The 13,856-nt window shown below is 42.7% G+C and overlaps 1 protein-coding gene across 6 annotated transcripts in view; it reads right to left on the reverse strand.

Moving 5' to 3' along the window:
• Nucleotides 1-13,856, reverse strand: part of rasgrf2b (Ras protein-specific guanine nucleotide-releasing factor 2b) — a 293,804-nt gene that overhangs the window by 65,462 nt on the left and 214,486 nt on the right. For 3 of the 6 annotated variants that reach the window (XM_038805376.1, XM_038805378.1, XM_038805380.1), the window contains exons 16-17: nucleotides 11,098-11,160; nucleotides 7,186-7,350 (exon numbers count right to left, since the gene is read on the reverse strand). The exons of 1 other annotated variant lie outside the window; for it this stretch is intronic. In XM_038805376.1, the coding sequence (XP_038661304.1) occupies nucleotides 7,186-7,350; nucleotides 11,098-11,160 (228 nt within the window). The remainder of the gene's footprint in view (nucleotides 1-7,185; nucleotides 7,351-11,097; nucleotides 11,161-13,856) is intronic. 2 more of the 6 variants (XM_038805379.1, XM_038805381.1) reach the window with 1 other exon arrangement.

A 13,856-nucleotide genomic window follows, 5' to 3' on the forward strand; every position in this document is an offset into this window, starting at 1 on the left:
ATGCCTTTGAGAATTCGGTTTCAAAAAGGCTAACACAGTTTTTGCATGTTGCCATTGTCATAAAATTCTTTTGCAAATGTTACCCACAAGCTTCAGCAATGTCAGACAGCAAGGCGCAGCCGTTCTTATGATAGCATTGTTCCGCTGGAAATGGGCAGAAGATCAGAATTGGGAGGAGCTGTCAGTATTTGTAAGTTAGCACAAAACCAGATGCTGTAAGTATCCTGGACAAATTGTGAGTAACACTATGAAGCAGCAAGATAGCCGGTGAAAGATTGTTAAATTAAATGTTAAATTAATTTTCCAGCCGTTCCTGTCGGTGGGTTCTTCTGGTCCTGTTGTCGGTGAGACCCTGCTGTAGGTTTCAAAGCAACAGAGGGTGCGGACAATGGGAAGCCCCGTTGACAGATGGTCAATGGCAGGCCACCTCTGCAACGTGGGGGGGTGCTGAAAATCCCGTTCAATATCTTTGAAATTCCATGAAGATTCTGTTAGTCTGCTGGAACTCCAGCAGCAGCCTGATGGAATCTACTTTCGGAAATTGTCTGTACCTGCTCTTTACCATTTCCAGGCTTTTCCAGCATGCCTTGTAAGGGGAGGAACCTCTGCCTACCCCTTAAGAGGCTGATGTCTGTGACAAGATGCACATTGTAAGAATAATGAAGGGTTAACAATTTACTGTAACTACATCCAACCACTAGATGGAGATAAAGCGCATACACGTGGATCACGCGATACTCTTGATTTAGGGAGAAGGTTGTTAGGCGAGGTAGAGAATAGTCGTGTCATCAGGAGCCCTGTAATTAGAATCACAGTTTTAGTGAATCTGTAATCTTTTATATCTTAGCAAGCAAGTCAAATCCATTTAGTCGCAATAGTCAAAGGGGACTCATAGTCAGGGGCACAGATAGGCGCTTCTGTGGACGTGAAAGAGACTCCAGGATGGTATGTTGCCTCCCTGGTGCCAGGGTCCAGGATGTCTCCGAATGGGTAGCGGGCATACTGAAGGGGGAGGGCAAACAGGCAGAGGTTGTTGTACATATTGGTACTAACGACATAGGCAGGAAGGGGCGTGAGGTCCTGCAGCAGGAGTTCAGGGAGTTATGAAAATGAAAATCGCTTATTGTCACGAGTAGGCTTCAATGAAGTTACTGTGAAAGCTTCACAGTAGCCTAGTCGCCACATTCCGGCTCCTGTCCGGGGAAGCTGATGCGGGAATCGAACCGTGCTGCTGGCCTGCTTGGTCTGCTTTAAAAGCCAGCGATTTAGCCCAGTGAGCTAAATCAGCCCCTGAGCTAAATCAGTCCCTAGGCAGAAAGTTAAAAGACAGGACCTCTAGGGTTGTAATCTTGGGATTACTCCCTGTGCCACGTGCCAGTGAGGCTAGAAATAGGAAGATAGAGCAGCTAAACACATGGCTAAGCAGCGAGTGTAGGAGGGAGGGTTTCCGTTATCTGAACCACTGGGAGCTCGTCCGGGGCAGGTGTGACCTGTATAAGAAGGACGCGTTGCATCTAAACTGGAGAGGCATAAATATCCTGGCCGCGAGGTTTGCTAGTGTCACATGGGAGGGTTTAAATGAGTATGGCAGGGGGGTGGGTACTGGAGCAATAGGTCAGAAGGTGATAGCATTGAGGGAGAATGAGGGAATAGGGCCAGTATGGCTCTGAGGAAGAGCAGACAGGGAGATGTTGCTGAAAACAGCGGGTCTGGTGGCCTGAAGTGCATATGTTTTAATGGAAGAAGTATTACAGGTAAGGCAGATTAACTTAGAGATCAGGAATAAGAAGGGTGCAGTCACAATGTTGGGGGTTTACTACAGGCCTCCCAACAGCCAGCGGGAGATAGAGGAGCAGATAGGTAGACAGATTTTGGAAACGAGTAAAAACAACAGGGTTGTTGTGATGGGAGATTTCAACTTCCCCAATATTGACTGCGACTCACTTGGTGCTAGGGGCCTGGACGAGGCAGAGTTTGTAAGGAGCATCCAGGAGGGCTTTTTAAAACAATATGTAGACAGTCCAACTAGGGAAGTGGCTGTACTGGACCTGATATTGGGGAATGAGCCCGGCCAGGTGGTAGAAGTTTCAGTAGGGGAGCATTTCGGGAACAGTGACCACAATTCAGTAAGTTTGAAAGTGCTGGTGGACAAGGATAAGAGTGGTCCTAGGGTGAATGTGCTAAATTGGGGGAAGGCTAATTATAACAATATTGGGCGGGAACTGAAGAATCTAGGTTGGGGAGGATGTTTGAGGGTAAATCAACGTCTGACATGTGGGAGGCTTACAAATGTCAGTTGAAAGGAATTCTGGACTGGCATGTCCCTGTGCGGAAGAAGGATAAATACGGCAAATTTCGGGAACCTTGGATAACATGAGATATTGTAGGCCTCATCAAAAAGAAAAAGGAAGCATTTGTCAGGGCGAGAAGGCTGGGAACAGACGAAGCCTGTGTGGAATATAAGGAAAGTAGGAAGGAACTTAAGCAAGGAGTCAGGAGGGCTAGAAGAGGTCACAAAAAGTCATTGGCAAATAGGGTTAAGGAAAATCCCAAGGTTTTTTACACATACATAAAAAGCAAGAGGGTAGCCAGGGAAAGGGCTGTCCCACTGAAGGATAGGTAAGGGAATCTATGTGTGGAGCCAGAGGAAATGGGCAAGGTACTAAATTAATACTTTGCATCAGTATTCACCAAAGAGAAGGAATTGGTGGATGTTGAGTCTGGAGAAGGTTGTGTAGATAGCATGGGTCACATTGAGATCCAAAAAGACGAGGTGCTGTGTGTCTTGTAAAATATTAAGATAGATAAGTCCCAGGGCCGGATGGGATCTACTCCAGTATACTGAAGGAGTTTAGAGAGGAAATTGGTGAGGCCTTGACAGAAATCCTTGGATCCTCACTGTCTTCAGGTGATGTCCTGGACGACTGGAGAATAGCCAATGTTGTTCCTTTGTTCAAGAAGGTTAGCAAGGATAATCCAGGGAACTACAGGCCGGTGAGCCTTACGTCAGTAGTAGGGGAATTACTGGAGAGAATTCTTCGAGACAGGATCTACTCTCATTTGGAAGCAAATGGACTTATTAGTGAGAGGCAGCATGGTTTTGTGAAGCGGAGGTCGTGCCTCACTAACTTGATAGAGTTTTTCGAAGAGGTCACAAAGATGATTGATGCAGGAAGGGCAGTGGATGTTGTCTGTATAGATTTCAGTAAGGCCTTTGACAAGGTCCCTCATGGTAGACTGGTACAAAAAGTGAAGTCACACGGGATCAGGGGTGAGCTGGCAAGGTGGATACAGAACTGGCTAGGTCATAGAAGGCAAAGAGTAGCAATGGAAGGGTGCTTTTCTAATTAGAGGGCTGTGGCTAGTGGTGTTCTGCAGGGATCAGTGCTGGGACCTTTGCTGTTCGTAGTATATACCATGGTCTGCACAGGCTTGGAAGGCTGAAGGGCCTGTTCCTGTGCTGTACCTTTCTTTGTTCTTTGTTATTTAGTTGTAGTGTAAATGAATTAGCTTTGTTCAAAACTTAGCTTGATGTTCTTTGTGAGACATTACACTTCAAAGCCATCCTCATTCAGAAAGCAAAGAACATTGAAATGTCCTCAGGCAGGATAAGCACAAATGATTGATGTAAGGAGTCACCTTGATCCTTTGCAGTGCTCGCACACCTGACCTATGCATGTTAGGTGCCATTCTCACTGATTCCGCAAATTCTGATAACTTTCAATCGTACAACATTATGGAATTATACCTTTTCTGTACCGGGAAGTGGTTATCAGCAAATAATATTTGGCATGAAACTACAAATGCTGGAAATACACAACATTCCAATCAACTTCTGAGATAAAATTCAAAAGCTGAAAACTGTAGATTGTAGACACCTGATATAAGAACGCTGGAAATGCTCGGCAGGTTTGGCAGCATCTGTGGAAAGAGACACTGAGTTAATGGGCAGGATTTTTCATTCAGGGTTGGAATCCTGACATTACCACCAATGTGGGTCCCAGCCCACACCGCGTAGACATGGGTTGTTGCCGAATTGAGGATGGCAGGCTGGCTTTCAAATCTGGCGACCTAATAGAAAGTCCTCCAAAGCTGGTGCAGATAAGGGCGGAAGGGGAGGGTAGGTGCTTCCTTCTACTTTGAGGTATCTTCTCAGTTCTTTTAAAATGTTTGGAATAAAAAATGGCCACGGGTTCTGTATGACCATCGTGGAGAGGAGGCCACTCCACAGGAATGTCTGTGACTGTAGCCATAGCGAAGTAGGTGGGAAGGTACCTTCAAAGGACCAACCCTGTCCCACCCCCTGAAAGCTCTGCTCAACTTCTCCGATCTGTAGCCTTTCATCAGAACTGGGAAATGTCACAGATCTGCAGGGTCAAATCGGTTTCCCTCTCCTCAGATGCTGCCAGACCTCGAGTATTTCCAGCACGGTCTGTTTTTATTGTCTGCAATAGAATAGGTGGTTAACATTTTGAGTGGGACTCTTCATTAGAATTGGTAATATAGGGGAGAACGCATCTTTACAAGACTAGAACAAAGCGTAAAAAAAGAATAGGTATGAGTCAGGAGTCCAGATATGCTAACTACCTTTGTAAAGAAGCAACAATACATAAAAATATATTTCTAAAATTTAATGAGTTTTTGGTTGATCGACAAGATGGCGAGATGAAAACACGCTTGTTGCCAAAGCTACTGAGAAAAACATATAAGTAGAAACAAACTTTCTTCGAATAAGACCAGAAAACATGGTTTCTATTTAGCAAAACTTAAAGGCCCTCCATTTGAAATAGGGGAACTGCTGTTGTTTAATAGGCTTAAACCATGCAGCTTAAGATAACAGCTCTTGATTCTCTTCCTGCCGTTTTCCTATCTAAGGCCATCCTTACCATTAGGGCAGTGTTGTTTACATACAGCCCATGAGGCACATGTGAGGTCTGGCAACCTAGCCCAAAGAAGCTTATAATCTACATTTTATTCGTGTTTAGATTTCTTATTATTTAATTTATTATTTTTAAAGTTAGTGGGTCTGGTGGTTTGCAAAGTACTGTCCCTAAAGCTATTGCCCCGTTAATGCATAAATCTTAAATTGGAACATGTCAGCCCAGCTCTTCCAAGCAGTACAATGACCCTCTGATTGCCACTGTGCCCAAAGATGCCCACAACTTGATGCTGCTGCACATTTGTTCCGAGCCTAACTTTCACAGAAATACACAGTGCAGTGTTGTTTGTGAAATTCCACCAGAGCAGAGTAGAGTCAGTGGAAGACAGGACAAGGCCCCTTTTTACAGCACAAGCTGCCTTATGGCAAATTTAAAGATCCAGTCTGAAAGTTAGCGAATGGATGAGTAAATGGGTGAGTGGAGGACGGAAGTGAGTAGGTGAGCAGGATGGGTAAGTGGGTAAGATTGGTAAGGTGGGTAGGTGCATAATTGGGCAAGTGGGTAGGTGCGTAAGTGGGTATGTGCATAAGTGGGTAGCTGAGCAAATGGGTAGGTGGGTAAAATGGGTGAGGTGGTAGATGATAGGTATATGGGTTGGCAAGTAGATGTGTTGTGTGGTCAAGAGTGTAGGCGGGCAGTCAGAGGGTGGTGAGGAGGTTGGGGGGTTAGTTGGTCTAGTCAGTGGGGTATTCATGTTGGGTCAGGTTGGGGTAGGAAAGTTGTTGGGAGTGTAGTTGGGTTGGGGGGTAGTCAGGGTGTCGGGGGGTGGGGGGGGGGGGGGAGGCAGGTCAGTGTGTAGTCCAGCCTGGCCTGAAAGGGGGTGTTGGGAGAGAGGACCCATTTCTGTCTGGTCGGGTTGGGTGGGGATTAGTCAGATGGTCAGGGGGCTAGTCGGGGGAATCATGGGAGGTGGATGGAAGGTCAGTTGTGGAGTTACCCAGATGATGGACGAGCTTTTAATCCACCATAACATTTTCAGGGTAACTATTCAGATAAGAACCGCGGAACTCTTTGAAGTCCATGACTGCAGCTCTGAAAGCTAGACATTCGCAGAGGATCCTGGGAAGCAGGGGAATTGCTAATCAGAGGTTGAGACTTCCCAGACATCCCCACATGAGGTTGCACGTCAGGGCTTCCACAAGGGTTCTGTCCTGTCACACATCTCTGAAAATTCAGTGATGGGAAGATGTGGTCCATCCTCTGGTACTATAGCAACCTGATATAATGCAAATTAATGAAAATTTTGATTTAATCATGGTAGGTGGAATGTGGTGTGGCATGATGTGCACTTATATTCATAGTCCATAAAGACAAAAAGCAATGCCACTTCCTTATTGGGACATTTTTCAGAGGTGATATGGGAGAATTCCAATTTGCAGTGCCAGTTTTCTCCCTCAGGTCCAGCAAACAGTCATGTTAGCTAACCAGTCACTACCAGTATTGCATGGCACGAATATCACATTATTAAGTTTGCCACGGAGGATAAACAATTCCAATCTTTTATCGCCAAGTGTGCCGTCTTGGAATCAAGCTCACCCCCAAAGAAATCTTCCCAATTTCTCAGTCGAAGGAAAGTCACCACTTGTTGTTCATTAAGAATTGGCAAGTGCTGATCTGAGTCCAGAAACTCATCCTGGATAATTATGCGAGCAGCACAACTCACCGTCAAGGAGTAAGGGATGAAGTAATGTAAGGGATCATCTGATATTAGAACAAGCATTAGTAAAACAAATGGGAGTTAAACATGCTGAAAATACAAGGGGAAGAAAGAGGGAATGTGGATAGAAGAATCCCACAAGAAAATCAGCAAGGTAACTCAGATCTGAAGATGTTGCAGTTGATGTACATACCAGAAGGTATTAGTAGGCCCAGGAGAAAGTTGAGATACTTTTCTTGAAGGTTGTATTGAATTTAGTTGGTTGGACACCAAAGATGGAAAGGTTAGTTTAAGAATGATAAGGGAAAAGGTGAGGAGCTGTTTTGGTGACTGGTGCTGATATTTGCAGAGGTCATCAAATCTTCTTTACTCCCCTCAATACAGAGAGAACATGAACAGAAGAGACAGTGTAGGAGACTTGAGGGAATACATGTAAACCAGGACCAAGCATCAGCAAGTGAAGACACAAACAGATAAATGTGGCCTTTGCACTTGCTGACTGCTCTGCTCCTCCGGCAATTTCTAATGATATTTTCAACCCATTGGCACATTGAAGCATATAAAAGGAATAGGAGAGGGTAGCTTTACCTCCCATAGAAACTCGTCTAAACTTTTCCTGCACTCCAGAGTTTTCGGCTGGTGGACTTCCATGTCCTGCTGCCGCTGTGGCAATAGCGAATGCTGAAGTAGGAGACACAGAGCATCGTGCATTGTCCATCTCCCTGCAGCCAGGTCCCATCACACCAGATTGAACTGCATTATTTAAATCACACAAAGGACATTCTTAATTCTACCAGTTTGTAGGTACAGTTAATGCAAATTGTAAGACACTAAATGTTACAGCATTCTAATACTTTGTCTTTGACCCTAGTGACATTAGTTAAGCCATTGCTGGGATTTGAATTCAAAAATGGAAATTGTAAATGTTTCTAAATGTTACTGAGAAAGTGAGGTGTGCGGGATATCAAGAGGTTAGGACAACACATTCCTTAATATTGTTTTGTTCTGAGACAATGATGTATCTATATCTATATTTCCTCAGTATACATTGCAGAAACCAACTTTAGAGACCCATATTGTTTTTACTGCAGATATACACAATATTCTGGCTTTGTGAGTGCAACATGCAATTTATAGGCTCTGAATTTCCTCTTCACTCAATAATAATTACACCATTGTTGCTCCGTTCACCAGTAGAGGGAGTGACACATACTTTTCATGGGGGATGTTAATTTACTTTTTTTTGCTGAAATTCTCATGCAACTTGAGGGAAGAACCTGTGGGGGACATTTTGGGATTTGGACAATTTTGGATTTGAAAATTGGGAGAAATGTATACTGAGCAACCAATCACGGTCATCCAACATCAAAATGAACTCCCATGTAACTTGCTGCCATTTGCCCCTCCCTCGCCAGGAAACTTCAATGCGACAATAGCATAACTCTTAAAAAGCACTGCACAGGAGTCGAGGAGCAGCAGAATCCTGTTCAGCAACGTGTGCAGCAAACAAAAGGTTTTGCTGGCAATTCTCACCAAATCATTTGATGGCGTCAATTATCATCATCAACAATCCTGATTGTCACAATAGTGTCCACAATAGTGCTCACCAGGCAACACCTCATGTACAGTAACTTTATTGCAGTGTTAATGTAAGCCTACTTGTGACAATCAAGATTATTATTATACAGGAACACAACCAGCTTCTCTGATGAAGATCTCCAAGTCTTCCTTCAGACTTCGAAGACAGGACCCTCATACTCCTGGTTCTTCCTTTCACTAATCTGGGCATCAGCATTAGTCATGGTGCCACCACGAGCTGGCATTGGCACAGCATCCCAGGAGGTTTGATCAAATGTGCAGAATGAAGTAAAAACACTTCAGGAGGGCAGACAAGGATAGCATGTCACCAGACTCACATTTTCCTCCTTCCTATTCTGGATGCCACCACATTTTTCAAGCATTTGAAGCAGTATTAAAACTAACAACCCTTCACATTAACACCCTGTGTAAGTATGCCTACAATAGACCATTCAGTAAATGTGGACTTCATTGCACAGAAAAAGATTCCCTCCTGGGCCAAAGAGATATGTTTTGGCATCATCTGGTAGCTTATGTAGAAGAAGGTAAGGTTAAGGTGCTGCCACTGCAGTCAAATAGTTCCATGAGAGGTGCTGCAGAAAATGCCTTCTCATTCAGCAATAACTGATGACAGAGTCTGGTCTGCATCATGGATAAGTATTAGCAACTGTTCAGTTGGCATAACATCATGGTTTCCTGTCCCTTGGGGATCCAGTTAATCTGCTCCACTGCCTGTCAGACCTTGCTGACATGGACAAATCTGGCAACTCTGTGAAAGTGTGAGTCCATCACCTGTTGGGCACATGCCTTGACAGTTCCCTGTTAGCGTTGTAGCCTTGAAGCAGTGTAGAATAATACAGAACAGTAAATATTAAGGGGTGATGTCACTGTAATTGTGTCCGAGAAAGCAGTGGTTAGAGTGCAGAGATTCTGTAAATCTTCATCATGATGTAGGGCAAGATGCCTTATGGCACCCTTGAGAGGATGCACAGCTGCCCAGAAGGGTCTTCGTAGGCCAGGTGTGGCCTGTGCAAGTGCTGGAGAGGGTCATACCTGGTGGTCTGCTGTCCTCAGCTATGCCGCCCGATTCACCTGGCCTGGACACATTGCTGTTCCAACTCTTCTGCCAGCTAGTATTAAGGCATAGGATAGTTTGCCCATGAGGAAAGCTTTTCTTTGTCTGAATTTCATCTGAATGGGAAGAGCAGTGGCTAAAAGCCATGTGTCAACAGAACGCTCACAACAGTTTGTATTTACTTTAGTAGTAGAGTGCCCCTAACAGGACCATTCCTGTGTCAAAGGAGGCAATCAATAAATACAGTATGGCAAAGCTAAGGAAGTTCTTAATTATGACCTATTGTCAAACAGTTAATAGTCAAGTGAGCAAAGGAGAGATAGGTAGTGAGATTGTTGAGTGAGGTTGATAGAAAGTAGATAAAGGTAATAAATGGATGTCAAGGTGGAGACTCATAACCAGCAAGCTATTAAGTTATCAACCAAATATAAAATACCAGGAGAGTGTTATAAATGTTCAGCACAAGTACATCTAGAGGCCAGGAAAGATCTGAACTTTACAGATTGTACAGCTAGGCAATGAAAAACTATTCTCGGCAGCTAGCAACTGAACTGCAGAGAATGAAGAGGTGAGAAGAGGTTATCAGACAATTGAACAAGCAAGGAAAAGGAGCTGAGAGATGTGGAAACCATATGGGAGTGAGGTAAACTGAGTTAATGCATCACATACAACAAATTGGATGGACGTTTTCTGATGTTCGACATTATGAATCTTAGAGAATTATGAATCTTAATAACTTTATATGTACAACCAACTGCAATCTCTAGTTAGTCAAACATGCATCATACAAAATATCTGATTAATCTAGCAAGCTATAGACACTGTATTGAAAATAGACATAAAAACTGCCTCTTGCAATTCAAAACTGACATCCAGTAAATGCAATGCTTTGTGAACAGGGTTTGTGCGAAAGTTGCCACCATTTTACAGTGCAGTCTAATTTTGATGAAACTTGAGATATGGCTCAAAAAATGTCACCAGGGTCTCCCAGAAATTAATGTGGTTTTCTATACACTATCCACTACACCTATGATACCACTTCTCATCAGCCAGATCCAATCTGAACAGTTACAATGAAAACACCATACAGCAATTTTCCTGGGACGTGACCTAACAGTGAGGATGACCCCAAATGGTGTCATTGGTAGTCAGGAAATCCTTACAATTGCTCTACAATGTATTTGGGAACAGAATAATAAAGGAATGCAAGCACAGCATAATCGGCACCCTCAGTGAATTGTAAGTCTGTAATCACATTGATGGGTTCAAATGACACCTCAAGCCATGAGATCTGTATATGCTTGTCATCAGAACCCTGCAACTAGATCATAAATTGCTTTATAATATATTCCAGGGAGTGAACTTCCATCTTAATTCTTCGTTCTGCATTAGGGTGTTTCGCTTCTGCTGATGATTAAAAATGCATGACCTGAAGGAATGTTGATTTTATGGAAAATATTGGAATTTTCCCCTCGGATGTACTGCTATTAATTTTCTCCAGCAGGATCTGCAGAATTTTGTGTTACGTTTACAAATTGGGAATATTCACTCCCCTGCACAGATTATAAGGCTCCAATCCAATCAAGAGAATGAAACAATGGGAATGAATTCCATTGGGTCTTCTGCTCCGTTGGTTTGAGCAGGGTTTGGCTGAGCAATCCCTGTAGTTACTGCAGCCAAACAGGAGAAGCCCTGAGGAAATTCCCCATAATGTCATAAACTAGGAAGCTGAAGCTTTATTTGTCTACAGACGCACCTGACTCCCATCACTGGGCTCCATTAACTCCCTCCTATGTATAACTCAACTACTTTGAGCGCCTTATCTAAAGGTTGTAGACACAGCTTACCATCAAGTCTGAGCAGCTGCTGGCTGAGGGGAACGTTTCTAATATAATATTTCTGCCGTAGCCCTGAGTATGCCAAGCGTGAAGTGTTAATTCTCTTTTTAAATAAACAATGGGAACATTTTTTTTCAATAACTTTAAATCTTTTTGTGATAAATATTTACAAGTTTATGTAAAGAAAAGCTTCCGCTGCATTGTAAGCACAAAAGGATTATTCAATCATGTCAGGTAAAAGAGCGTAGCAAAGTCAGTTGTTAAAATAATATTTAATATTCATTATATACTTTACTGTAAGACAAAACATTTGGCTTTGTTACTTAATTGTTACTTAATTCTAATCACTGTGTTATTGACAGCGGCGGCACAGTGGCACAGTGGGGTTAGCACTGCGGCCTCACAGAGCCAGGGACCCGTGTTCGATTTCGATATTGGGTGACTGTGTGGAGTTTGCAAGTTCTCCAGGTTTCCTCCTGCATGAGTTTCCTCCGGGTGTTCCGGTTTCCTCCCACAGTCCAAAGATGTGCAGGATAGGTGGATTGGCCATTCTAAAATTGCCTTTAAGTGTCCAAAGGTTGGGTGGGGTTACGGGTTTATGGGGCTAGGATGGGGGATTGGGCCTGGGAGGGTGCTCTTTCGGAGGGTCGGTGCAGACTCAATGGGTCAAATTGCCTCCTTCTGCACAACATGGATTCTATGATTCTATTAAAAGAAATAATGAATAGAAGCAGGAGGCAGCTACTAAGCCCCTCGACCCTGCACCGCCATTCAATAAGATCACGATTGATCTGAATGTGGTCTTAACTCTACTTTTGTTGTTGCCCGCCCATAACCCTCGACTCCCTTGTTGATTAGAAATCGGTCAAACTCAAACTTGAATATATTCAATGATCCAACTTCCACCTCTCTCTGTGGAAGAGAATTCCAAAGACTTAATGACCCTTAAAGAAACAAACTTTCCTTATCTCAGTCTTAAATGGCGGACCTCGTACTTTTAAACACTACCCTCTAGTTCTAGATTCCTCCACAAGGGGAAACATTCTCTCAGCATATACCGTTTCACCACCACCTTCTCAAGGGCAGTTAGGGATGGGCAACAACATCCTGTGAAAGAACAAAAAAAAACTCAGAATCTTGTTTATTTTTTCAATATGATCATCTCTCATTCTTCTAAACTTTAATGAGTATCGACCCAACCTGCTCAATCTTTCCTCATAAGATAACCCTTTCATTCTGAGAATCAACTTAAGTGAATCATCTGTGGACCGCTTCAAATGTAAGTATATTCCTCATGTAAGGAGACCAAAGATTCAGACAAAAATGAGGTTTCACCAATGCCCTGCAAAGTTGTTGCAAGACTTTCCTACATTTATACTTCATCCCATTTGCAGTAAAGGCCAAGACTCCATTAACCTTCCCAATTATTTGCTACACCTGCATGGTTGTGTAAGAGCCCAGACACCCTCTTGAGCTCTTAAAATTTCTTTGGAATCTGTAATGGTTTTTAAGAATGTGTGAAGAGGGCTTTTAAGAGTTTGCATCAATTATAAAGAGATAAATTGTAATTTTCATGGATAAAAGAAATACTGGGTTATTTGATCTCATGACGCTTGACCTGGAAGCAAACAGGAAGGACATTAAAATACAGAAGTTGTATGGCCAGACACAAAGGAGAGCTACAAGCTGGAGATCTGGAGGATTGAAACTTACTTTACATTATCTAGACACAAAGTTGAAGTGCACAGAGACTGAAAAAGGAATACACAAATTTCATTTGAGAAGAAGCAAATTTCTCTCTGGAAGAGTTCAGTTTTTCTGTTTGTATTTAATTGTAGAAGATAGGAGCACCGAGAGTCAATGTGCAAACTGGCTAAACAAGTGGAAACCCTGAAAAGTTGTGTGAATAGCTAAAAAAAGCTGAGTGTTTTCCCAGAAGTGGCCAAACTGTGAATCAGTCAAACTGGTTGGTCTGTTGAAGAACTATTGGAAAGCTACACCATAGGGACTGCCATGACCCGAGGGAGAGAGTGTTTGTAGAAGTGTGCCTCACTGATGACAATTGTACCCGTGAAACCTAGAGTGGAAATTGTTGTCAGACACACCTTGCTTAAATAAAAAACAGTATATTGTGGAACTGTGTAGCTAGGTTTTGCCAAAGGCCTGAGCAGAGTGATGCAGGTACTTATGGTTATGTAAGACACATCTTTGTTGTACAACTGTTTCAAGTAAAATTTACCTTTTGATTGATTTGCTGTATCATTTGTCTGTTGATTCATGTTTATTTAAATTGGCTCTGAATTGTATTAAAGTTGTAAAAAGTGAATTCTTGCTCATAAAGTTTTCATCCCTGATATGGAGCCCAGATAATAAGGTTAGTAAATGGCTGTTAAAAGGCAAGTCAGTGATTCGATCTCTTAAATGGTTTCATTATATATAAAAAAAAATAAAGTGGAAATAATTCTTGACAAAATATTGCTATTTCGATTTTTTTTCAAACTGTTGATGTGTTTGCACAAATTTCCCCTCCTGCAACAAATTGTGAAATAACATTTCAAACTGATAGTCTCTACCATCATGAACAGATGATTCAATAGTTTAAGCACTAACCTTTATAGGGGGCATCTCATATTTTTTTAAACTTTATTAGGAAGCATCGATGTCCGAGTGGCTTTCAACCACTCAAATATTCAGTTAATGGCAGTCAGTGCAAAACACACAATGTAAAGAACACTGCTAAAATTAAGTGAATCAAAATGCATTAAAAA

The sequence above is a fragment of the Scyliorhinus canicula genome, chromosome 8 (assembly GCF_902713615.1).
Source record: "Scyliorhinus canicula chromosome 8, sScyCan1.1, whole genome shotgun sequence".
In the NCBI taxonomy this organism is placed as follows: Eukaryota; Metazoa; Chordata; class Chondrichthyes; order Carcharhiniformes; family Scyliorhinidae; genus Scyliorhinus; species Scyliorhinus canicula.